The sequence below is a fragment of the Mugil cephalus genome, chromosome 22, assembly GCF_022458985.1.
Source record: "Mugil cephalus isolate CIBA_MC_2020 chromosome 22, CIBA_Mcephalus_1.1, whole genome shotgun sequence".
Taxonomy (NCBI): Eukaryota; Metazoa; Chordata; class Actinopteri; order Mugiliformes; family Mugilidae; genus Mugil; species Mugil cephalus.
In genome coordinates, this window is record NC_061791.1 from 6,691,891 (window position 1) to 6,717,527 (window position 25,637).

Genomic DNA, 25,637 nt, shown 5'->3' on the forward strand with positions numbered 1-25,637 from the left:
TATTATAAAACAAACTTTATTAAACATTGTTTTGAGCAGAGTTATATTTAAACATAAATAAATTAGTATAATATGCAGTTTGGACCATTACATAGAAGGATGACTGTAGTGTGCTTTTAACCAGCGGAGGGCACTGCTGCACCATAACTCCAATTACAGTCGGCGGTATGAGAGTTTATAGCTCGACATACTGAAAATTTTTAATCCCATTCATTCAGCAGGAGATTTAATGACGATGATATTCAGAATTTAAAAGTGTATGACTTCAGTAGTATTTAATAAGTGCTTAATTCAGTCACAGTACTATCTATTGGAATGTCGTAATGCAATAAAAATATTTGTACAAATCTTGTTATATCACCACTCAGTAAAAGGTTACTATTCTTTTTGACTGTATCAAACTTCGCCCACCTTTATCAAACATGTAAAAGTTACAAATTACCTTTTGGCTTTTGACATTCTTGGCACTTAGACCTTCGCTCACATTCACTAGTGACCACATTAAGAAAGCTTATCCAACTTCCGAATACTTGATTTTGGCAGCTATAGGTCCTTTATGCTGTATGCAAAGCTACCATGCACTATCGAATACTCTGTAAAGATCCCCGACACCCTTCTTAAGTCCTCAATATAACCCTTGCTTGACCAGACTCTCCTTTATAAATCAATAGTCTCGCTGCAGATGCTCAACGCATCGATTTGTCTGCAAGCGCTGATGAATTCCTCCTGCACAGACCGGTCTGCCTCACTTGACATGTCCAGGTCCAGGCTCTCTTGCGAGGCCGCACCCAGTGTTTGATAGTTCCTCTGAGGGTCAGCGTGGCCCTGGTGGTCGGAGCCTGCCACGTGTCCTGTGCTCGGGCAGAGGACCAGCGAGGAGCTTCCCAGAGAGGCTCGGTAGAGGGAGCAGGAGGAAGAGCTGCCCCTCCAACGTTCGGCCGATGAACAGCTGGAGGAAGAGCAGAGGGAGGGTGATGGCGGTGCGCCTTCAACGCTCTGAGACACGGTGCAAAGGGGTTGGGGTTGAGTGACCATCTCCACACAGGAAGAGGTTCGATAAAGGCCAGGGTCGGCTGAAAGAGGATCGCATATCCCGTTGCTGGGAAGTGTCCAGTGGTTGCCCACGGACAGGTCACCGCAGCCAATGGGTCGAGCAGGACCAAAGAGGCTCATGGGAAAGAGCGCTTCGCTGAAGAGCGCCTCGTCTATGCTGCGACGTAGGTTGATTGGCGAGGGCGGCCTTAGGTCTGTGGTGGAGTCACTGGTGAATGATGATCCACCCGAGGGCTCTCGGCCTCCTGCGTCCTCGGGTTTTTCTGAGCTGTGCAAGTCCAAATCCAAGTCCAGGTCTCGGTATGCCAAGGCTCGGTTGCTGTGGTAGAGGAGGTCCAGGCCGTTCAGGCTGCTACCAAGCCTCTCATCCATCAGGGTGTAAAGAGGAAGGCTCTCAGTTTCTCCAAGCCCTACTGTGTCAACGATGGCAAGCTTCTCTTGCTGGCTCAGCGCCCACTGGTAGCTTCCAGGAAGAATGGGCGACTTCGACGCCAACAGTTCAGTCCAGCAGCTCCCAGCGTCTGGAAGGTGGTCTGAGCAATAAACTGGTTGTGCAACCACCAAGGCCAAGGTGAGACAAACCCCGAGCTCGCACAGTCTGCAGCTAAACTGAAAAGTCCACCACGGCCAAGGGTGGAAGACCTCCTCTCCACCCGCGACACCCATAGCGTTCAGCATCGCATACAGCTGAAGTCCTGCACACGCTAAAGAAAACAGTGCCGAGAGACACACTGTTACAGCTGCACGGTCCCAGTCCCGGCTCTCGGCAAAGGGGCAGCGGTTGTAGCGCTCAGCAGGTGTCGGAGATGTGTTGTTCAGGTGGTAGATGTGCTTTGAGTCTGCACGCACATAGATGTAGAACACAAAATAGGCGACAGACAAAAATGTTGCTAGCACCACAAAGGCTCCACGGGAGATGAGTGAAAGGAAGAGGCACATCGGAGGCTTTTGCTGGTAGAACTTCAGTAATGTCACCGGACCGAACGCAGCGGCAAAGTGCACGAAAACCAGGCAGGCCAGGAAACAGGGTCTCTGGAAGGCTGAGTAAGAGAGCTGCATTCTTGAGCGCATGGAGAGGAGGAGGAAAACCAGGCCGAAGGCTGCAGTGAGGCAGGGAAAGGGTGCTTCGTAGAGCATCAGGGAGGCCTCTGTTGAAGACAGTCGGTCCTGGTGTCCGTAGGCGTCGTAGAGGAGTGAGAAGGATCTGGTGCAACCGGCAGCTAGGAGGAACAAGCTGACCAGAGCGAAGTAGCCGCATCCAGACGGGCATCGCAGCGGCAAGCAGAGCAGATTGAGCGCCGAGGCTATCGTCAGCATCGCAAAGATGCAACCAGCGCCGTAGACATGTGCCTCCCAGGCCATGCCCCAGGCCGCCATGGCGCTGTTCCAGTCGGTGTACAAGGGCACCAGCATTGGTTGAGCTGGGATCAGGAAGGGGTTGCTTGTCTGATTGGTGGCAGTGGTGTTTTGTGTGGGCTTGACGTGCGAGGACGTTGTGGAGTCCCACGCGTCGGAGAGGTTGCAGATACCGGAGCGCTCTTTATTGCAGTCCGGAAGGAAGGTGACGTCACTTTCTGCCTGGTTTGATATCCAGTCTTTAGTATTCAGAGGAATATGTGTAGATTTGGGAGGAACACCTGCGAAGAAAGCAGAACATGATGTTGATCAGGTTTATTTTCGAAAGCCTCTAGGAAAAACAAGATTAATATTTGAATAAGTCCTCGAAAAGAAGGGGCTAAAGCATGAACTAGGAGATGCCAGAATCTGGACACGTCCACTTTTACTTCACTTAAAAGCAAACTAATCGTCCACTCATGAGAATACACAGAAGCATTTAATCAGTGTTCAAACTATCTGAGCCAGAAAAAGAAAAAAAAGGCTCTGGTCCAAGCTTGTGAAAGAGTGGTGTTCTTGTAATGTTCTAATCCTCTGTAAAAGCTTGTAAGAAGGCAACTTCAAACTGAGCTAGGCCCTAAATAGGAGGAATGTGTGTGTGAGATCAGCCCACTCAGAACCACAGAGGGAGCTTTTCTTGCGTTACGTAAGCCATCTGGAGTTTCCATGCAAGTATAGCTAATTATGATTGTGTTAGACATGTTTTAGTGCTGCAAAGGAAGCGGTTTGGCTTTGGAAATGAAGGACAATATGTGTTTGTGTGAAATTTACAGACGTCTGCAAAGCTCATCTACACTGTACATGGTTATGTAGCTCAATTACTGACTTGAATGGGGACGTAGGCAAGTCGCTTCGCCCAGCGTAATGTCTCGCAGATGGGCAAAAAAAAAAAAAACTCATCACGTGCGTGCTAGCTTTATATCCCAGAAAAGACCCTGCGCTAATAAAGGCTGCTTAAAAGCCTCATAAAGAAAAGGTAGACAGAAGAGAAGCAGCCTCTAACTGCACGTCAGTGATTTGCACTCACACACAGGGTCATCAGTCATTTTGCTGCAGGCTTATCAAAGACAATAACTCCTCCATAAAGAGCCAGGTGCTATAATGGAGCAAGGAGACAGGGACGAACGGGCAGAATAAACTGATGGCTCGGTACTGTAAATCACACAGCAGCAGGTTTAGTGAAGTGTACAAGCATAAATATTTTTTGCAATCGTTCAGAATCATCCAGGCAAACAGCACTGACAGAACTTCTGTCTGAATCTGTGAAAAACTGCGCCCAGTGAAGCGAAGAAAATACATCATGTCTGGTGTCAAGTTACGTGTCATTTCGAGAGCATAAAAAATCCCCTTCATCTTTGCATACAGATTGAAGGACGGCTGATTCGTTTCATAAGTAAAACTAAAAGTGGGATTCATGTGGTTTCATATTTTTGCTGTACGTTTTTCTTGCACGTCTTTTCCATCCCACCCTGTCCTGGTCTCCTAATTCGCTCTTTTGTTTTTGATTTCCCCTCAAAGGGGGATACTCCCATAGGTGGGTTTGTTATTTTTAAACTGGGACACGTTTCTGTCCTGTTCTCTTTGACTGCCCTGAATTTTTCTGAGTTTCTTCCCATGCTTTCTGTTTTTTGAGACAATGTAAACCACTGCTGTTTCCATTATGTTTCATACGTCTTATTCTGCAGCTGATTAATTGTAGTGTTTCCCATATAACCTGTGTCAATGTAAGTCATTTTTTGGGTTGTTTATTTCCACGTTTGTAATATTCGCATTTAAATAGAACAAAGTGATGCTCTTTGTGCTGCAGATCCACATTAGTGTTTAAGGTTTAGCATCTTTCTCCCGTCTCCCCTCTGTTTGTCTTTATCATTTTTCCTCATTTGTCTCCTGACCTCACCGCTTTATCGAGGTCCCAAGCTGCGATGAAAACGTCAACCTCCAGGAAATACGGCCCCAACCGCCAGCTGCCCGGGCGTCTCTCAGTGTGACACAGCAGTTTTATTTCACACAGCATGCTGAGCTGTCCCGAGCTTAATCATTTCCTCAATGGGAGGAAGAACAGGGATCGATTTTTGCAGAGGCTTTGTTTCTTTTTTGCACGGATGCACTGAATTTTAATTACGGCCTGATGCCTCTTTCATAGCAAATGTTTGGCCGGACAGCTCCCTTATGCATCTCTGTTATTATAATCCTGTAAAGAAGTGTGAGCGTCAGTCAGTAGATTAAGATACACCACGGATTGAGCTCTGCATAGAAAGCTTAGCAAACAGGCTAAACATCCTGCTCTACATTGGAGTGGCTAAATTATCAGCACAGTGTCTTGAGGTGGGTTTTGATCAGCTGGCCTGATGAAACAAGCCAGTTGAAAACATACTTAAATATAAATAAACAAATTAAAAAAGAGAGTCTACAGCTGCACCAGTGACCACGAGAGCCGTCCTTTTAGCTAGATGCTAACACCATGGCTAACTGTAGCAAGGGCGATATGCTCACTGTGTCATTGCTAACGTCTGACAATCAGGATGTTATATTTAGCGGGGTCGCCAATTTAATTTAGCGTAGGCATTTAAGCATAATAATTAGCACTAAGCTAACTGACGCTGATTGCATGTTTGGTCATGAAGTGCAATTTGCAGGACAATTGTAAATTTTTTGTTCCAAACGCCGCACTGCTTCCTCCGCTATTTGTGAAAACCAATACCACAAATGCCAAGGAAAGGTTTACCAAGAGTTATACAGATTCCCTGGAGTGTCTGTAACAAGTTTCAAGTTAATCCTCCCAGTAGTGGACTCAGCAATATTGATATTTCCATATGTCCTTATTTCCAGCACTGTTTTTGGCACTGTGGAAATTGTGACATAAAAATTGGGGCATTAACCTCATAAACCTGCGCTGTGTAAGTGTGTCATCTTATCATAACAGACAGTCACTGAGTGGGAAATGTGGCTCAAGTGTAAAACAAACAGCTGTGGGCGTTTTGAACGCGGGAGGCCCACTGATAAAGTCGGTGAGGTTAAGCACAGTGTTATGTCAATGACTAGTCTTCCCATTTGTTTACTTTCCAGGGCAGTGGGTCGGACGCCACTGAGTCAGGCCGAGTGGAAAAACGTGACGGGTATTGAATCGGTGCCATGTTCCATTGCCTCGCTCCTGTCAGTGCGCGTCGAATCTAAGTGGCCTGGAAAGGGTTTGGTATGCGGCGGCGGCTATGGTACGGGGCAGGGATGGCTCAGGGTGTTGTGTTCCACTGCATGCTGCTCGGTCATCTGACACATTCCTGTGGGAACAAGAGTCCCTCATGCTAGGGGCGGTTAGCGCATCTGCAGAAGACAGAAGGCAAAATCCTGCGCAAACTGAGACGTTACAATGCTTTAAGTTTTCAATGCACTTTAAAGAGTTACAGTTTGAGTTTTGCCTATTGCAGCGATGAGAGTTTCTGCACCTTGTGGTTGAAACTATGCTACCTGTACGCAAAAAATGCTCAGTGCTGTGCTACAGGACTATATTAGGCAGCACATTTCTCCTAATAGAGTCAAACCACTGTATAAAATTATTGGGACGCGATCAGGTTTGGACGTGCCATTTGTTAAAGTGTTGGGAAAGTTTTTAGAAATGGATGGATGGGTGGAGCCACTCACCTGGAGTTCAGGCCCACCCAGTGACACAGCGTCACATCTGAATAAAATGAAAAGCAACCAATAATATATATATATATATTTTAGCTTTCTATATTATAGGATAGATAAAAAAAATATTATTATTATTATTTTAATTACTATTAATTGCAAATCTGTCAATCGTCTGTTGTCCTCGTCTGTCAATCATCCCCACGCATGCGCACCAACAACGACAAAGAGCTTAAATAAATGAGAAACAAGCATTTTTTTTTCTCTCTGTAGTGGTAATGGATGAGAAATAAGAGCGTTACATTAAAGTCTGCAACCAGGACATCGCGACATCGTTATTTATCCTTACTTTCCCGTAATGTGGTAGCCACGTGATGCTAACTCAGGTATAAATCAACCTGTCTGAAGCTACTGTTCTTCAGCGGTGGACTTTTAGTTGTTACCACAACAACGTGTGAAGCCGCGGTGTCTTATTTTAAAACCCTCAGTGTCGCGACTTTTTTTTGTCTTGTCTTCGCTGAAACGTTAATTGGACAACAGGGGACAACTTCCGCACACAGGTAAGACGTTATCAATCTTTACCCCGACTGTGTTTTGCGTGTTTTGGGAGGCTGTGTCCCATTTAGCCGTGCTCCTACTTTTGTGCCTGCACCGTCGCCATCATGTCTTACTGACACGTTAAATGGAACTGAGCCATCTTTAATTCCTCCTGAGCTGCGAAAAATGTGGGCTGTTTCTATTTAAGGCTGCATTTGACTTAAATAATATGCATGTGCATCTGTGCAGATTGTCAGGGCATGGCAGGCTGTTGCCTCACCCTCCATCAGGTGTTTTTTGTGGGTGCTTTAAGGGCCCTTGAACGTCTGTTGGTTCTGATCCACAGACGCGAACCCGATGCTGCAAGGTGCATTTGTAAGATTTCATTCCGTGGCTGTTTATTTTAGTCTGAACCACTGGATCTACAAACTCAGTTGACCCTGTAAACCAACTGCAAGTCAAGGCCTCATTGGACCATTTAAACACTGCAAAATCTCTGGTAATATCGTCCTAGAGTGGTCTAAAGCATAGGTCTTCAACAGGGGGTCCGCGACTCCTAGGGGGTTCGCTGAGGTACTGCAAGGGGTCGCAAAATCTTTGGTTGATTAGGCATTTTTTTTATATATATATTTTTCAAATCTTGCCCCACAGTTTTCCAACACAAATTTAAATTTCTTTAATAAGCCTGTCTCAACACAGGCCCACACAAGGCTGTATATTACACTGACTCTGTCAGGTTCCCCTCAATTGGCCGAAAGCCTATTCAGTCCCCAAGTGAAGTCCCAGACTCTGCAATATTAGCAGAAGAGAAGCTAACCGTGCAGCTTGCTCCAATGGGGCCAAAATGGCTTGCTTTGTTTTATTTCTTTTATATGTCAATTATACACCAGTCAATTATGTTTATGTTTACGGCAGTTGGCCACCCTGCTGTTGAAAAAAAAAAAAAATATCTATATATTATTTGAATCGCTTAATATTGAATGCAAAATGATAATAATAATGTGTATATATAAATAAATAGCACAAGGCCAAGTTTAATATAGTACACATATAGTAGGTAAGGGGTTCCTACTTAATCGCTCCATGGTCTGAAAAACCCCTGGTCTAAAGACAGTGGAGTTGGTTGTCAATAAGGGCCCGGCTGCACACTGGACACACTTTGCATATTTATGTCTTAATTTCTAACAGCCATATTAATAAATCTTGAAAGGTCTCACATGAGGCAGTCAGCCTACTGAGGGTACTATTTCTTACTTTCTTTCTCTTTAATTGGTTGCATTCTACATTAAGAATCCAAGAGTAGTTTTCATCTGGTTGCCTTCAATTTCAATTTAGCTCACCTAAAAAATAATAATAATAATAATTTAGCAGGGCTCTACTGGAGAAGTTAGATTATGTATACTGAGTATACAGAGGAGCCTGTTGTGTGTTGGGAAATCCCACATCTACTTCTTAAACAGTTGTGTGCACTGCAAAACCACCTCCTGTGGATCCATGGGAGCAAGGGGGAGAATTTGTATAATGTAAATTTGTTCATGTGCTGCAACAGATTTTTGCTTTAGGCAGAGTCACAAAGCCGATACGCGGACCAGTAACTTCATTGTTCCTCCGCTTTACTCGTGACACACCAAACCGAACAGCCTCGCAGCGTCCTCTCATCGGCACATTGGACGGATCTATTTTTGAAAATCACTTGACGGCTTGTGCTATTCTGGGCGAGGTAATGTGGGTTACATCTGCTCCTGTGAACTGGGCCGACAGTGGATCATTTAACGAGCATGTTTGACCAGGCTATGGCTTCATAAGCAAAAACATTTTGCTGTGGAATTATAGCGGCCTTAATCGATGTTCCGTAGAGTCTGGAATATATTTTTATTTTAACGTCAATAAGTGCTGTTTTGAGACCAACAGCAAATTGATCCTAACATATACAGTCTAAGTAGCCAAAGCCTCTCTCTTTGCCATAAAAATCTATTGAATGCACTTGAAAGAGTCGCACTGTTGCTGCGATGAGTCAACCGCACGTTCGCTAGACACCAATTTGCTGCAGAAAATGCTTAAGGTAACAATTTTGTACGATTTATGCCGTCAAAATGAAAACTCAATTGAAGAGCCACAGATAAGGTGTGAAGTTTTCGGATATGCAAGTTGTTTGCGTTCAAATTCAGCAGAAATTTAAATTGTGTTCCCATAAAACCTCCAGAAAGAAAATGAATGGGTTTCATGCACTTGGAGTTGGTTTATTGAGATAAACAACCAATGAAGGGTGCAAATAAACCACTGCAGAAGACGTAGGGCTTAATTAAATGAGGGCCAGCCAAACTAACTTGGAGCAGTGGAAAACAATGTGTGACACAAGACAGAAAAACACAACTGATGTTCGTTGTGTGGATAGATTTCATATTGCTTGATCTAGATCTGACGTTTCTGGTCTTGATTTGTGTCTGTGTTTGTATGTTTCAACTCTGGGAGATAAATCGCATGCATTCTGTATTATGTGACACATTATTTACCACGGTTCCAGAACATTCTTGCTTTTGAGCTTTTGTTTGTTGTTGCATTTTTAATTTCTCCAAGGTATTTGGGAACAGTAGGACCCAAGATGTTTAAAAAGTGTCATCTTTCAATAGGAAGTAGTTGTTTTTGAAAATGTCCTCATATGTGGACACTGGGATTATTTCATTATTTATATTATGATAAAGTCACCAATGTGTGACAAAATGTAAAACTGTTTATTTTAATACCCAAAGATGGCTGAGCAAAACCAGAATTGCCAACAATAAACGCCCTTAAACGAGTACTTGCTAATTGTAAAAGCAATGTTGCTATTGATAAAATGTGTTAAATTTGTGAGGCATGTCAAACTCGAAACATTAACAAGCATAAATAAATAAGTTTTAACCATAGATTTTGATGGAGTTTTGTTCCTTGTCCACTTTTGTCCTGTAATTATTTGTAGAATGAATCTGATCTCCGACTAGTGTATTGACACTTTGCTACTAATAGTTGGCAGACTAAAGTGTCCACTAACAAGAACAACGGGTTTAAATGAAACAGAATAAGCTGCAATAAAACCTAAAACTTAATGTCCCCATATGAGGACGCGGGTTCTTAGATGGTTAAAGCTACTCCTGCTTTTATCCAGTATCAATGATTATTTATCTGAGATTTTGTACAGAGGAGTATTTGTTCGACGCATCGTTTCCCAGCCTCTCATGTTCTCAGGACTTCTCTAAAATCGCAGCTTAAGCGAGCAGTTTTCACCTCCCATTGGACTCAATTAGTAGCTTCAGGCAAAGGATGCAGGGTAATTGTTTCTCCCAGTCCTTTGACAGATTTACAGATATTGAAACAGCTACAGGATGGGTTCTCCCAACAAAGGGCCGCACTTGTCCTCCACGACAAAAACCTCAAAGGATGCTCACCTGTGCTCCGAGGCCGGGACGCCGTTAGCAGCTTAGCGGACGGCGTGGAGGCGTCTGCCGAGCTCGTGTTAGCGTAGCCGTCTGCTGCTGAAGGAACCGCACCCTCCTTGGCCTCGTTATCTTCTTTGCCCGGCAGCTCTGGGAAGACACGTGCAAGTTTTTACCTCTGAGTGATCTCAGGAATACAACTTAAATCTCACAGCATCACTGCTCCAAAGTGATTTGCAAATCTGGAGATTGCCAAAAGAAGACAGTTTAACCCTCTCTGTTCTCCGCTCACAGCACATCTGAGACTAAGCTCCGTAGTAAATGGGAGGACTGTGTTTCTTAACCCAGTTCTGTCAGAGGTGGGCCTATCATCCACTTAGTTGTAGCCAGTCACCCATAGCACAGTTAGACTGGACTTCTGTGGTCTAATTACACTGACATCCTTATTTGTGTGTGCGCATCCTGGTCCATCAGAAATACAGACTCTCTGACTTCTTACTTCTACAAAGTGGGTTTATTTTTTTCTTCAGTTAAGCAACTCAGAGCAGCAGTCATTGATCAGTATAGGACAATATTCTGTGAACGAGTCTGTTGGGGAAAAACCGATGAGCCGCCACTGATGGAGAAAGAAACTCCGGGTACAGTTTTAGATTATAACTTCAGCTTTGACATTAATTAACCTCCTGAGACTTGAGATTTTATTTGCTTTGTATTATTTAATTTCTCCACGGTATTTGGGATCAGTAGGGCCTGAGATACTGTATATACAAAACTAGGCATCATCTTTGGACAGGAAGTAGTAGTTTTTGTATCTGACAGAAAGCTTTCTAACACAAGGTGTTTGTTAACTCGGCCGTTTCACATGTTATTGTACTTTTGAAGCATGTGTATGAGGGGCTATTTTAACCCAGACCATGTTATCTGTTCCTGATCCTAACTAAGTGGCCACTCGAGATGCATGCGAAAACACTCTAATTCAAGTTGTTAAAGGATGTAATCAGAGCTGTCCACTTGTGATCGGCAGGTTTTAAAAGAGCCTGTGTAGTTTTGTTGCCTAAATTGGGAAAAAATAAAGAAAAAAGTTCTTTATTTGACCCATTTTTTTTAACCATGACGTTACACAAGCTTAGTAGCTCTTTATGCTGCTTCAGTTGACTGGTGCTTTGAGGTCCAGGGCCAAGACTCTTGGACAGAATAATAAGAAAACTCAAGAAAAATCTAATACTATTTGTTATAGTTTTGCTGAAAATGGACGCTTCAAATTCACACCAAATAAATAAATAACACAACCAAATCTCCTGAGCTTCTTGGATCCGTCGACGCCAGTCCAAGCGCCTGTAGCGTTAGATTAAATTACAGCATCTAATAAGATCTGCCTGGCGGAAATGAGATAAGGAGAGTAAACATGTGCGCTTGCTCCCGCTGACTGGCGGACGGTTGAATTCATCTCTTCAGCACATCACAAGCAACATCATCGATGACCAGCTATTTGCATAGTGCTGAAAGAGCAAAATTAAAAGCATTGCGGGATGCAAAATATAAAAATAATCTTCACTCAACGGCTCAACTTTACGTTTTTGTGCTGAATAATCTTTTTGGCATCTACCTAATACAACTAAAGGTTCTTTTAGGGTCCTGTGGTACATGGATGCAGCAACTAAATCGCCTGTAAGTCCTCTTAACCTTGAAGCCTGATGTATTTTTTTGTCAACGGTGGCCATTTTACTGCAGCAGTTATTACACGCAGCTTCTAGAAATGACAAATACGATGTTGCACTCGGTTTCACTCGCTGCTTATCTGGGTAACCCCCTCCCCGAGTGAGTTTATGAAAAGAACGCTTGCATGGATTTCGTAACAGATTCAAGTGAGTTTGTGTTTGGAGAGCACTGCGGAGGAGAGTGGGATCCTCACGCTGTAATTAGATGAATAACAAGGGGATATTATGACAGAGGTGCTCGTGTGAATTTCAATTTTCAATGTAGTTGCACAGGATTTCATCACATTGTTGCTAATTTGGTTCGTTTTCACACTAACTACCTCAGAGATTCCTCACTTTAAAATCAGTAGAACTATAAAATGTTAATTTCTTGGGTCAAATCTTGTAGAAACAAACCAGTCTTGTAACTATTATGAACACATTAACATAATATTAAAGCCAACGCAGGCTTCTTTATTTACATTAAGGTCCATTTGCTTCCAGGTAAAAATCTATGATTCATCTCTATAATCAATTCATCTGTATTCGGCCACGCTGTCAGTGTTGGTTACAGTGTTGCTCAGATGCACCACCCTTTGCTGGTATTAATGGAGTGTGCCGAGGGTCTAGTCTCGCCACTTGCCATTAGCACCGGCTACGGTAGTGGAAATACAGTGTGGGAGGAGGGGAAGAAATTGTCAGGGTAAAGGAGAGCTTTTTGGAAGAAAGCATCGGCGGTTCCTTTCCCCTCGTAATTGCCCTTGCTGTCGGATGCTATAGTGTCCCTTAGTAGGGGATTTGACACAGATACAGAGCACTGCTGTTATTTTTTGTTTGTTTTTTTTATACCTTACGGCCTCCTCAAGGGCACACACAACAAATGCTGCCTCAGTCAATAAAAAAACACAGCCGTTTTATGTAGTGAAGACGTTCAATACCTCCAGCAGGGAGAGGATTCACCTTGTGCGGATTTTAAAATGAATTACAGCGCATGGGTTGACTTCATCACGTTGGGATAATGTATGATAATTCAGGGGTGCTGCGCTTTAATTTTCATATTAGCTTCCACCTGCGTCCTTTTCACTTTTCAAGTTTAAAGACTGCAAGACTCCTGTTCAGTGCTACGACGAGCGGACTATCGGGAGGTGTGTAAAAAAAGCACCATTTCTATTAGCTTCCATTCCTTCATGACTGACCAGATGCTCCTCTCATCCCTGTCAAGCTTTTTTTTTTTTTTTTTTTTTTTTTTTCAGCCCTCAAAGCAGCCGTAACTGACATGTCTGACCGCGGAGCAAAGTGACAGGGATTTGTGTTTGTACAGAGGAACAAAGATGGGGAATAGGAGGAGGAGGAGGGATGGAGTCTAAATGGCAAGAAGCATGTTCAGCATCCCCGAACAGCGACTGGCGAGCGGACGGTCCCAGAGGAGAGGTGGTGGTGGTGGTGGCGGTGGTTTCGCTGAGTGCGCGTTTGGAATACTGATACATGAAGGCCCTCCCCGCCCAGACGAAACAACCCCCCACTGCCCTTTCTTTTCTGTACGCCGGCGAACGGTGCGCAGCTGAAAACAGGTGCAGACACAACAGTGATCACGGCAGACGTAACACGATGTCCACCAGTTACAACACAGGCAGGGTTAAGTGAAGTGGAGGATCTGGAGAGGTTGCTTCGCAGCACCACTAATCTTATACTCACAAAAGAACTGTGATCTATATATGTCAGCAGAATTCAGAACGCTGCTTGTAAGGATCCAAAGGTTAAGGCTGCTCTGGAGCATTTTCAGTTTGCAATGCTAGGATTACACTGTATAAAATATGTCTGCAGCAGCAATGTAATTACTTTGTTGACCAGTATCTAAAGGCTACTGCTAATCTAGATGTTTTTAGAGAGATGTTTAGATTTAAAGTTTTTGCAATTGTGATTTTTATCCAAAAAGACAATAACCAATTGTCTTAGTAACTACTTATGGCATAATTTAAATCTGCTTCTGTGTATTTATATGCACAAGCACTATATGATTGTGACCTGCTAGGACACCACTGTGTTTACACATCCACCAAACAATGACGGTTTTATCAGAGGGATGCTGAACCTCCCTGGCCAAGAGTAATGGACTCATCATCTTCCCTCACCGACCTTTGACCCCACATGATGAATGTGTCTGTACTCGGAGGAGGATCTCCACCCGAAGACTCATTAAGTATACAGACTCCCGACCGCCACCGGTGCTTGGGGGGAGGAGGGGGATGGGTTAGAGGAAAAAAATGAGGTGTTGCCTCAATGTCACGCTGGGCTCTCATGAAATGCGCTAGCTACCAGTAGCACCAGTTTCAGACCGCAACGTTTCATGCACGAAACCTCAGTCGAGTAGATTTCAATCATCTTTCCTTCCATTCTCTGAGGCAAGGGCTTATGCAATGTTGAAAAAGAACTGCTGCTGGAAAACTCATCACGGATGATTGAAGGGATAGTTAGAGGGTGAGAGACGTTTCTTTTTAGACAGGGTGGTACAAATTACGCACTGGTAACAATTATGAAATTCCATATTAACTTATATGGGTATGTGAACAACAAATGACAGAAGATCATTCAGAGCATCCTTTTTTACCAACCACAACACATTACCCAACAGATGCTTTATTCTCTTTTTGTTTAAAGCTTGACAGCTTAATCTCTGGAAACACAATAAAGATGTGTCATTTTGTCGGGGATGGTTCCAACATTTTTTTTTTTGTTGTTTTGCTTTATTTGTGAAGCAACTTCTGAAAGCGGCTGTGTTGCTGGCATTTATATGTGTCAGCTGCCTGATGCACACGACTACTCGAGTGTTGAGTGCTGAAATATTAAACCTTTTTGGAGATGCTCCTTTTGCGTTAGCTAGACAAAATCTTCAAGACATAACATCTGAGTTTAACTACTTGGATGTTGACTGGAGACTTTCTAGTTTCAGTGGGATGTGGATTTCATGCTAATCTCAGACCTTTGGCTGCTTACCGTGTCAGAAATGCCATTGATCAAGCCCAACTGTCTGCACCCTTTTGACAGCCATTTATTGAACACTAAAGACCTGTCTGCACGTGATTGATCACATCCATAGAGTCAACCCAGCCACTATTGATTTGTTTAACTTTGCTTACCTCCTGCTATTGGGAAGTTAACCCCTTGGCTTGTGCTTGTTGTGGATTCCCGGGCTAGGTTGTAATCGATCCCCAGGGTTGTGGCGATTCCCCCTGGATGTTCCTCCACACTCTGCGTGGGGTGAGTCCCAAACATTGTGGACTCTCCGGCTTTCAGAGTAATGCTAACAGTTGAAGCCTGTGGCCCCCTAGCAGACATGCTTCCCGTGGAGGTAGGGTGAGTAACAGGCCCCAGAGGAAGTCTTCTGATTAGCGTGGCCTCTGTTTGCCCTGGGTGTGTTGTTGTGGTTTGGGCCGTTGCCCATGTCAAGGCAGTGGGAACTGTAGTTTCTGGTGCTACTGTTGAAGATGTCGTTGCTGAAAAATGTGCAGCCTCCTTATAAACACTGTGGTCCATGCTGGGTTCAGTAGCTCGTCTGGTGCTCGCTGGTGGGTGGGTATGTGTTGCATTTTGGTCGGGAGCGGCGGTGCTGGTGGGGCTGTCGGTGAACAGAGTGTTTCTGACGGAGCTGCTTGTTGGAGAGTAGGAGTCTGAAACAAGAGCATCATTGTCGCTGTGAAATCTGCTGCCGTGTGGAGAATCTGATGTTCCTGTGGGAAGTGATTCAGCTCTTATCTTCGTTACGCTGGTTAGGAGGCCCTGAGTCAAAGTGGTGGGTGGTTGAGACGCCTCAGAAATGCTCCCTTCTCCCGACCCCGAGTGATGTTGCAAGTGCTCAACCGGTGTTGTCAGCCCCTTGGCAGCTGTGGTCAACTCATCTGAACTCCCGTAAAAGTATGAACCCACCTTTGATATAGGCCACCAATAAGACCTTCCTTTATTAATCACAGGTGCTTTTTTAGTTGCTGGCAACCGCCCCCAGTGGCCCTCTTCATCGGCCAGAGTCTGCCTGTGAAGCAGCAAAAAATACCAGAAGAACAGAGCCAAGGTCCGGTGGAGGCGAGGCATGCTGTCGACAGTGGCGCACAGTGTCGGTCACATGTTGTTCTCCATTCTCCTTCTCCCTGAGGCAGGTTCGTCTGGCTCGTCTGCAAACTGGCCTAGAAGACAAGAGCACACAGGACACCCGGTGACACACTTTTTCATCCACTCCCGGGACAGTTAAATCTGACCTGACGAGAACTTTCGTGTAAACATTTATTCGGAAACCTCTAGCTTCCCCGATCGTGACCTGCTTTTCCGGTGCCGCTTTTTCCAGACGGTGACGTACATCAAGTATAGACTGTAACTGTGCCACTCATTACAAGCGACTGCTGAAGTTAGCAGGCTAAAAAAAAAAATAAAAAAAAATAAAAATATGTCACCCACCACAAATCACAACAAGAGCTTAAGCGCTGCGGACACCCCTCAATTAGTGGTGTTTTGTTGGATGTGGTGGTCAGTATTTATGTCACGCTGTTGCTCACAGGCGTACTATGTCGCTGTGGTTGGGCTGCGGACCAATTAGAGCAAGGACTTCCATCCATATGTATCCTATTCAGCAAGGAGTGGTCAAGAAAAGGAAAAAAAAAAATAATGTGTGAGCTGAGTTGGGGGAGGCGAGTGAAGAATTAGGGGGAGGGAGCTCTTATTCTTTTGTGGAGACTTTGCCGAATGGTTCAAAGTCACTAGCCTGTTGCCTCAGTGAAAAGACTGGAGCACCAGAGGAATTTCCCCTTGCGAGAACAACAACCTGTACGCTTTAGTTGTACTTAACACACAACCCCACCCCACCCCCATCCCCACCCTTCAATAACTCCCAGCTTTGGCCTTGCTCTCTTTCAATCTCAGATTTATTTGTTCTTTAAAGCGGATGGGGAAAAGATCTGTTTGTGTGGGAGTGGAATAAAAACATCAATACTCTGCAGTTTCTAACAACAGTTTCTTAACATACAATATGTTGTTTCACACCTTTTTTTTTTTTTTATCAGCTTTTCTTTCTGAAAAGCTCAATTATTTATTATTATTATTATTATTTCTCCCTAATGCATGCCAGGTCTCTCTAATCTCCAAAGCTCTGGCCATGTTCTTTCACGCACACTCTCTCAGATCACTCTGCCACAAGAGTCTCGGGCCAGAACCCGACCGCCCGTCCTTTCTCCTGTTCCCGCCTGCAGGGACACAAACGAGCCTGGATACACCGTCAGTGAGGACACTCGCAAATGAAGACTGACTAACGTGCGGGTCAAACACAAAGCTTCCCACGCACTCCCCAGATTTAGCACTTTGACTGAGAGGCATGAAAAATCCGTTTCCAAGGAGGTGAGGTTGTTTTTAGCTCCCCGCGTGGAACCCACCCGTGTACGCTCACTTTTCATGCGCGCTGAGATGCGATTGTAGATCGAATCCGGGCCTGAGTCTACATGTTTCGGCAGCTACGTGCTCGTTCGCCTACGTGCCGTGCTCTGTGGTAGAGGCTTACAGAAAGACGAGTAAAAGAAGCAAAAAGGGAATTGTTTTGTTGAAGCTTGGTGCAAAATTACCTTCCATCCCCAGTTTCTCTTTTCTGTTGATTTGATGCGTGAAGTATCAATTATTTAGACGACAGCGGATATGTTTAATTTATTATCAGCTAACATTCTCACATTTCACTTGGGTATCACTTTCATTCAGTGTCGGGCTGCGGACTCCCTTCTCTCTCTACATTGTTGTTATAGTATGTGTATGACGATGATTTTGACACATTTTGAAGCAGGATTCGGTTCACGTGTGCCTGTTCTTTGAAAACACTCAGGCAAAAAGCTGTTTCAGTTCTTTTTTTAGTTAAATAGGGACTGTTCACTTCATCAAACACTCTTCACGTCCTATATTCATTGACACTGTTGTATCTCTTAACACTGTAATAATAGGTAATAACCAGTGTATATCTGCTTGTCTTTCTATTAATGTTACGGGTAATCCAAATACATTTCCCCCCTTAATAATCCAAATCAAAACAATACCCCTGCACAGTCCAACTCTTGCCCAATCGCCCAATCAGAACGACGATGAGTCTCCAGTGGTCTGCCACGCATTTGATAGCAGTATGTCTTTACTTAATTGTCGTCTGTTTGCAGATTATTATAGCGTAACCCACGGCGCTGATGAGAGCTGTGAGAGTGACTCAAAACATCAAAGTTACTGTCTGGAAAAACAAAACAACAACTGACTGACGAGAAACTCGTGGGTTTATAAGTGACACCTTGTACATACTGATTAATAATAAGGTTTAACTTGTAAACAAAACAGCTTATGAGTAATAGCCAGTGTCTCGCTGCCTCACATCCTCAGCGTCTTTGTGCATGAATCACTTTCCTCCATAAACTAATTTAAACAAACTAGCAATCAGGCTAACGCACTGATCTCCCTCCAACCACCAATTAATCCGAAACCCCTACGGTTTGCTCTTTAGCGTTATTACAGATCGGGCCTTCAACTTTCTTTGCTGTCACCACTCGTCACCACATCAAACGCATGCCTGCCGAAGGCATTGTCTGGTTTGACGGGCAGCAGAGCGAGTGGAAAGGAACTATAAAAAGTGTCTGTGGGGAATTTACAAGTCCCGTCTATTATTTTGCTGGCGTTTTGTCTCGCTGCTCCTGACAAAGACGGTGGGGGCCCTGGCACTGTAGCGTGCTCACTGGAGCAGAGATGGAGAAGGAGATGCAAAGAGACAAAAAAGAAAAAAAAAAAGGGGAAAAGGGCAGAAGAGAAAGACAAAGCCACCATATTGGCATCGGCATTATTAGTGCAGGAGAGTCAACTCTGCAGTGCTCATTTGAGTTTGTTGGCCTGAACCTCCTTTATTAACTCTAAACAGACTCTTAAAGTTTAGTCTGTGTTCAAGAGAGCTCCTCCTTACCCACTCCTTACTTGATCACTTCCCTCATATAAACATCTTTATCTCAGTCAGACATTCCCCTGTTGAATGAATCTGAATTCTGGCATCACAAACCCTTCTGCGATCGCACCAAGGCCGCTGTAGCGTAAGGCTAATGAAGACAGGCGCTCTCTGAGAATCATAGTAAGAGGGAGGGGGAAGGGGAAAAAGAAAAAGCTATAAAAGGAGAGGCGAAATTGAAACATAGTGACTGAATGAGAGGTGTGTTCCTCCTGAGTGGCTGAAATGAAGAAGCGGCACGCGGCGGGGACTCGCAAATGGAGACGAATTGACTGTCCCCAGTGTCATTACTATTTAACTAACCCTTTATAAGCACCAGCGAGGTCTGAGGATCAATGACACAGTCCGAGATAATGGAGTAATTTACCTCCCTGCAAATGGCTAAGAGATGATTGTTATTTATTTAATTTTTTTTTTCTCTGAATCTGCTGTGTGGGTGTGCATATTTACAAGTTTTCACCGTACTATTATTGCCATGGTTGCGCGCAAGTGCGCTCGTGAGTGCGTGTGCGTCACTCCCACGCGCTGTTGGGTCCATTGCACGCCTCTTTAACATCATCTCCCGTGTAAGGAGTCAGCATATGGCTTTCTTTTACCCCTGTTGTCCTTAGTGACTTTGATGCTATGCACTGATGCCAACGCTGCACAGATTCAATCTAGCAGGGACTTCTTTCACTGGAAGTGGTGTTATTTTGAAGTGTTGGAGAGGCAGGAGTCAACATATCTGTGATCAGATTTACGGTCTTCCACCGCTACCGATAAACTCTATGTTCGGACATGGCCATAAACATTGATTGAACAGCACACACAGCACACGCCACGTCAGTGTTGCACATTAAATTGAATCACAGAGCTTAGTGGTGAGTCAAATATTTCATAGGAGATCAACTTAACTTGTGTGCAGCGACACTGCTTTTCTGATCGAGCCTTCATTCAAGACTCTAGGAAGTTACTGCTCCTGGCCAAGCAATTGTCTGGTACATAGTGTTGTAATTTCCTTTGTCATTATGCTAAGCTAGGCTAAACTAACCCTCTGGTTGTAGCTTTAAGTCTAACTAAATGAGTCTCTGCTTTAACTACTGCATGCACTTTACTAATCCCTTTTAGGTTAAGCGTACAGTTTTTCAGTTGTCATCATTTTTCAGGTTTCCAGTGTCAGTTTACCAACTTGTAAGCTGCACCAGAGTCACGGCTACAGCTGTGCAACCAGCTACAGTCAATTGTCCCTGGATGTTATTGACTATAATGAGAGCCGCTCCCGTGTCTAAGTATAGCTAAACCGGTAGTTGTGTGTTGGCTTCATTCTATTTACAGATTAATTCCTTGCTGTTCTAATCTGTGGGGTTTCCTCTCACAGGTCACATTTACTGAACACTGAACATCAACAGAGCAGTTAGTAACATCTCAAGTAGATTTTTTGTTTTTAATTAAAACTTGTTGATTCGCTAAAATCCCTTTTCTTGTTTCGAACTATCTTCCGGTGCATCTTTCTTACACCTGTTTTACTTTGGCGCACTCCCCCAAGAACACGTATCCCCCACGTTTGAGAATGACATTAGTTGCGCCGGGGTTAACGCTCGTGTCAGCTGATGAATGCACTGAACCATCTTATTAAAAAACACCCTCAAACACGGGCGTTCCGCCGGCTGCCTTCGCCATGGTGACAGCTGAAGCCAAAGACGTCTCGCTAATCCCACGGATTTGAGCACCTTTTTGGACTCCGCTTGCAGGAGCGTGCTGCACTCACATGCAAATGCACACACACAAAATCTGTCCTTGCACGAGCGACACCAAAACACACAACCACATACAACACCTAAAATGGACATTATCATACAATTGAAGCCGGATATGAATGAAAATGATGGATGCTGACATTTTCATACATCATGTTTGTCCAGATGACACACACTCTTGTATCCATATGTACAACACACACATTGCTTGCTTGCCTATAGATTTACCCCTAAATTCCTCCCTTTGATCTTAACCCTGACATTAATTTTGCATCTGCATCACCATCAACCTCCTTCTTACATGTGCTTGCTGAAATCCGCCGGGTGTCGTTGTGTTTACCTATAGCTGCAGATAGAGTGCGTGTCTCACCGTGTGCCAGCATGCATATTGGAGTCACCACCACCACACACACACACACAAACACACAAACACATGCCTTATTTCTAGAACAGCTGATTAAAACACACACAGAAGACGTCAGCGGCTTACCTGCAGATGTATGAAGTAAGATGGAGAATCCACAACCAGCCGAGTGTGTGTGAGTGTGTGTACTGCGGGCGAGACCGTGTTTTCTGAGCCTATGTAGGTTCGCCTGTGTGTAATAGAGTTCCAGTGTCCCTCCCTCCCACTTGCTCTCTCTCTCTCTCCCTCTCCCTCACTCACTCACACACTTTAACTCTCTCTCTCTCGCTCTCCATTTGCCTCTATGTCTCTCATTCATTGCATCAGTAGCTCACATCACAGTGCCCGTGGTCACACCTCGCTGAGCAAATTGTTCATTAGCGAAGATCAACCAGAGTCGCGGACGCCGAGAAAAACAGAGTCGGGCAGATCACAATGGCGCGCGCACGCACGCACAAGCTGGAAATAACACGTTACACTCAAACGTGTGCACGCATACGCAGCTTGAGAGACGGTGACATTTGGATTCAGTTCTAAATTTAGACGCGCTGATGCAGAGTTTTTGGATCTGCCAAAAAAAAGAAAGAAAAGGAAAAAAAAAACAGATTATGACAGGTTGCCTTCCAAGACTGTTCACACACACAAAAAAAAAAACATTAGTTCAAAGTGTGATTAGATTTCAGTTTTTGTTGTTGTTGTTGATGCATCCAAAATTAATCCCTTGCTTCTAGTGTTGATGGATTTTTGTGCTGATTTCCTGATGCTGTGCTTTTTTTTTTTTTTTTTTTTTTTTGTTCTTGAGAGGACAGTTGCCATCTGGCTCGAATCAGGTTGTTAGATTCTAAATAACCTCAAGGATAGTCCAGATTTATTCGCTTTAAACCAAATTAGCCTTAATCTTCTAATCTCCCAGCGTGTTTGTGTTGTGTTTCTGGACTACTTCAGAGGAGCCAATGCTTTTAAAACTCTCGCCTTGCTCAATGTCTCAGTACATATGGCAACAATGGAGACCCTGAGATTAGGAAATTCTGTTTTCTCATTTTTTTTGTCGTGTCCAGCCGCCCCAAACTCCTCTATAACAATGTCACTCCCAATTTCAATTGGCACACATAATTTTTCCCTTGCTTCCAGTGTTAAATATGTTGTATACTGATACTGTGTTTTTCCCAGGGAGGAAGGTGTCATCTGGGTAAATGAACAGAAAAGAAATATTGCCGTACTTCAACTTCAACTTAAGTCCATGTAAACAGATTATTCCGACTCAAATCAAAGTTCTCTTTATCCGATTAACACACCCAGATAGTTCGAATAGAAATCGATTTTCTCTGGCATTTATACGCCTTAATGAGACTTTAACTGGACAGCGCATGTGCGCATGCGCCACAACTGCTGCACTGGCATGTGACCCTGGAACAGAAATATCAAAGAAAGCTGGTTGCAGAAGAAGAAGAAGGCAAACAGAGCCGGTTGAAGAAACCATCTGAGGGATAACACGCATCTTATCTGCACCAAAAGTAGCGCGCACATTATGCACATTAAGATTAAAAAAGCAGAACTATCCACCTGATTGTTGTTTGAAATGCTGGTCTGCAGCATGAACGATACTTGTTTATTATATGACGTAATGGGTCAACCGGAAAGGGGGCTGTATTAACTTGGCATTAACCTGCTGAAAAGACACATATCGCCACCTAGTGTGGAGGAGGAGGACATGTTCCTGTCAGTTTTCTCCACTGTATGTAAACTGAGACAAGGACCGCATTCAGAAAGTCATAGCTCGATTAAGTTGTGCATGTAAATGCACTGATTCTGTCCAACAGAACTACAAACAAGGGGTCTTAATTGAAAACCTCTCTCCATCTGTCTTTGTGCTGGGTTTCTAGATCTTAGCACAACAACATTTTTAGATTCCCTGAGAAATCTTGCTAAATTTCTTAATACGTACACAGAACTAACAATGGAGGGGTTAAGAACAGTGAAGGATTATGTTCATTGTTAAACTAAACTCTACTGCATTTACAGTGCCCATCCACCACACCAGTGCCTGAACCTTTACCATCCACAGCGTTGCATACCATAGCATGTTGCTTCACAACCAACTGTATCAAAGTTCAAGGTCTCCTTAAAAACATCTGTCTTTTTAGTTTAAATAAACAATAACAAATGTCATTTCCAGCCTTTAGTCAACTTTACATGAGGTAAGAAAGAGCTCAACTTTAACACAGTTTTGGGGGCATTGTTTTGTCCACCGGCAGCACCGACTTATCTCTCATGACATCTAAGGTGTCTACTGAGTGCGTGTTGTGCAATAGCTTTGGCGCAACATTCCCCACATGTTTGCTTTGATGATCCCAAGGAATTTCCCCAAATATAGAAACAATCAACAAACTCCCCGAGTAAAGAAATATAATTTCCTGAGCAGAGGCTGGAGCCCCCCTCCCCTGATCGGCTCAGGCCCACCAGCAGGGGCAAGATCACCGTAATAACATATCTGACCTTGACTCTCCTTGCTATTGTTACCACATTTACTCTGCACTGGTTATATAAAACACCAGTGTCTTTACGTGACTGATTCTTCTACTTTGAATGCATTACTTTGTCCTGCTTTCGTATAAAATAATTGGTTTTATGCAGTCTATTATTCTGACCTTCAGCAGTAACCAAGATAGCCGTATGCTAATAGTGTCTTGTATTATGGATTGACAGAGGTGACAAAAGACAATCCCAGTCCAATTTTTACAGAATCTGCTGGTTAGTTTTAAGATAAATTAATATATATAAGAGATGGTGGCAAGAGTTTTAAAGGCAGAAATCAAATAATTTACTATACACAGATCAGCCACAACATTAAAACCACTGACAGGAGAAGTAAAAAACATTGACAATCTTGTGACAATAATAATAATAATAAAATGTCCTGCTAGGAAAATTTTGGACCTGGTATTAACCTGTCATTGTCTGTGTCATTGTAGAAGCTCCAGGGCTGCGAGCAGCTCAAAAACAGAGCAGAGTTTTGCTCTACTCCCATAAGAGGCCGATCTCGGGAGGGCAGAGACTTTTGTCAATTTTTTCAATCGCACAAATCAAATGTGTAGTTACACGATCGTTAATGGTAGCGCATAGGTGAATTAGCCCTATGTCATATTCGGGAAGTTGCACCGGGTGATTTTGATGATAAAGAGCTTGTACACTTTTGTATCGATCAATGGCAAGACTGGTTTGGGGGCACAAGGGAGACCTACACAATATTAGTAAGGTGGTCATAATGTTATGCCTGAAGTTATTAGTTTAGGATAGTTTATGTTCAGTCTTGTCTCTTTGCTGCCTTTTAAATGGAATTTGTGATCTTGTTGTTACAATGTTCAAAGCGTTAACATCAGCAGTAAATGGTGATAACACAACAGTTTAGCCAGTTGGCTAACTTGATGTGGCCACTGCAGGCATAGTCATATTAATAACGTAACATATTATGAAATTGGTCATGAAACTCTATATGATTGCGATGCATTAACTACCGTCCACTGCCATTTCTTAAAACAATAGTAAGCATGTCACAACTCCAAGACCACTAAGGAGGTCAGGAATACCACTAGAGGGCGCTGTTCACATTTTGTCATCAAACAACACATTCTGAACTAATTCAAATACCTAACCAGACTAAGGCTAGGTGAATTTTTTATATCTTTATATCTAAAAGGCATCATACACGATATCTCATAGTTGTATGATCTGTACATTTATTTAAAGATCTCCTGAAACTTTTGCTTGAACTCTATATTGAAAATCCAAAACAAACGAATTAGATTAACGGATAAACAAAGCTTATTTACTTTCTCTTTTTCCACAGCTGTGAATTTATTTAGCTTCTACTCCACAGACATCAAAGCAGCCCGGTATCCGGCTCTGCTGCTGAAAACGCTCTTCCTCCTTCCAGTTTAAAATAGCAGGATGATGCACTCTTACACATATGCCTGCCTTTATCAGCGCGACTAACGGCACCGGACCTCCAGTGTGTTAAAGGGTCTCCGTGCTTTCACATGCCCGCCTAGCGTCTTGCAGACACTGTGAGGGAGATCGGCGTCCCCAGATAAATCATTGTGTCGTGCATGTTTGTGACTTTAGATTGATGTCCTCCTCTTGAGCAGTCCTCTGGCTCCAGCACAGGGAAAAGGATTACACAATGGTTAATTGTGAAGGTCAAAGAGTGTTTCTTGATCTGAGGAGGAAAAAAGGGAAAACAATAGGAGCTGTCGAACTGTTTATTGGCTCTGCCCCGGATCCTTTCACTGTCTTTTTATAGTCACACCGAGGTCAAGACCTCCCTGGTCGACAAAAAACTTCAGCCACAAAAACAATTGCTCTTCCGAAAGCCGACTTTTGAATCCGCATTACTGGATGCGTACGTCTTCAGAGGCTATGAGGCCATATGAGGTGTGTCACTAATCGAAATCTAACCGCAGGAGCAATGGTGTAAATATGACCTTTAAGAAAATCCATGAACGCAGTCTGACTGAAGGAAAAAATCCAATATAGACAAACGATACAACATCTCCGTGTGTGTCTGGAGTCTTATTCAAAAGCGAGTGTTTAGCTGGTGTGTGGTTTCTCACGCATGTTCTTATGAGTGTGTGACAGTTTTCCCTTCAGATTTGATGTGGCTGATTAGGGCTGTTAGATGAGGACCGGAGATGACCTTGGTGGGACAAGTCATCTGCATTCACTTGGAGTACGGAGGAAAAACTGAAACCTTCACAGTATTACAGCGTGTGCCTTTTGTAA

At 43.7% G+C, this 25,637-nt stretch overlaps 2 protein-coding genes across 2 annotated transcripts in view; one reads left to right on the top strand and one right to left on the bottom strand.

Moving 5' to 3' along the window:
* prrt4b (proline rich transmembrane protein 4b) lies at positions 1-21,048 on the bottom strand. The gene is made up of 4 exons (XM_047575857.1): positions 20,946-21,048; positions 14,860-15,900; positions 10,038-10,175; positions 1-2,690 (listed from the first exon to the last, which is right to left on the bottom strand). Exons 2-4 carry the CDS (start codon positions 15,806-15,808, stop codon positions 658-660), a joined length of 3,120 nt encoding a protein of 1,039 aa, XP_047431813.1. The 5' UTR covers positions 15,809-15,900; positions 20,946-21,048; the 3' UTR covers positions 1-657.
* The window catches only part of LOC125000359, a 27,496-nt gene continuing 8,214 nt past the window's right edge, over positions 6,356-25,637 (top strand). Inside the window, exon 1 of the mRNA XM_047575873.1 lies at positions 6,356-6,635. The gene's annotated coding sequence lies outside the window, so the exon portion shown is untranslated. The remainder of the gene's footprint in view (positions 6,636-25,637) is intronic.

Bases quoted from the DNA above. Each gene is read 5' to 3' on its own strand.
- prrt4b (XM_047575857.1), bottom strand. From the start codon at position 15,808: ATGCCTCGCCTCCACCGGACCTTGGCTCTGTTCTTCTGGTATTTTTTG. The intron at 10,176-14,859 runs GTAAGCAAAGTT...GTGTCTTCCCAG, and splicing joins TAACTTCCCAATAGCAGGAG to AGCTGCCGGGCAAAGAAGAT. The intron at 2,691-10,037 runs GTGAGCATCCTT...CTTTCTTCGCAG, and splicing joins GTCCCGGCCTCGGAGCACAG to GTGTTCCTCCCAAATCTACA.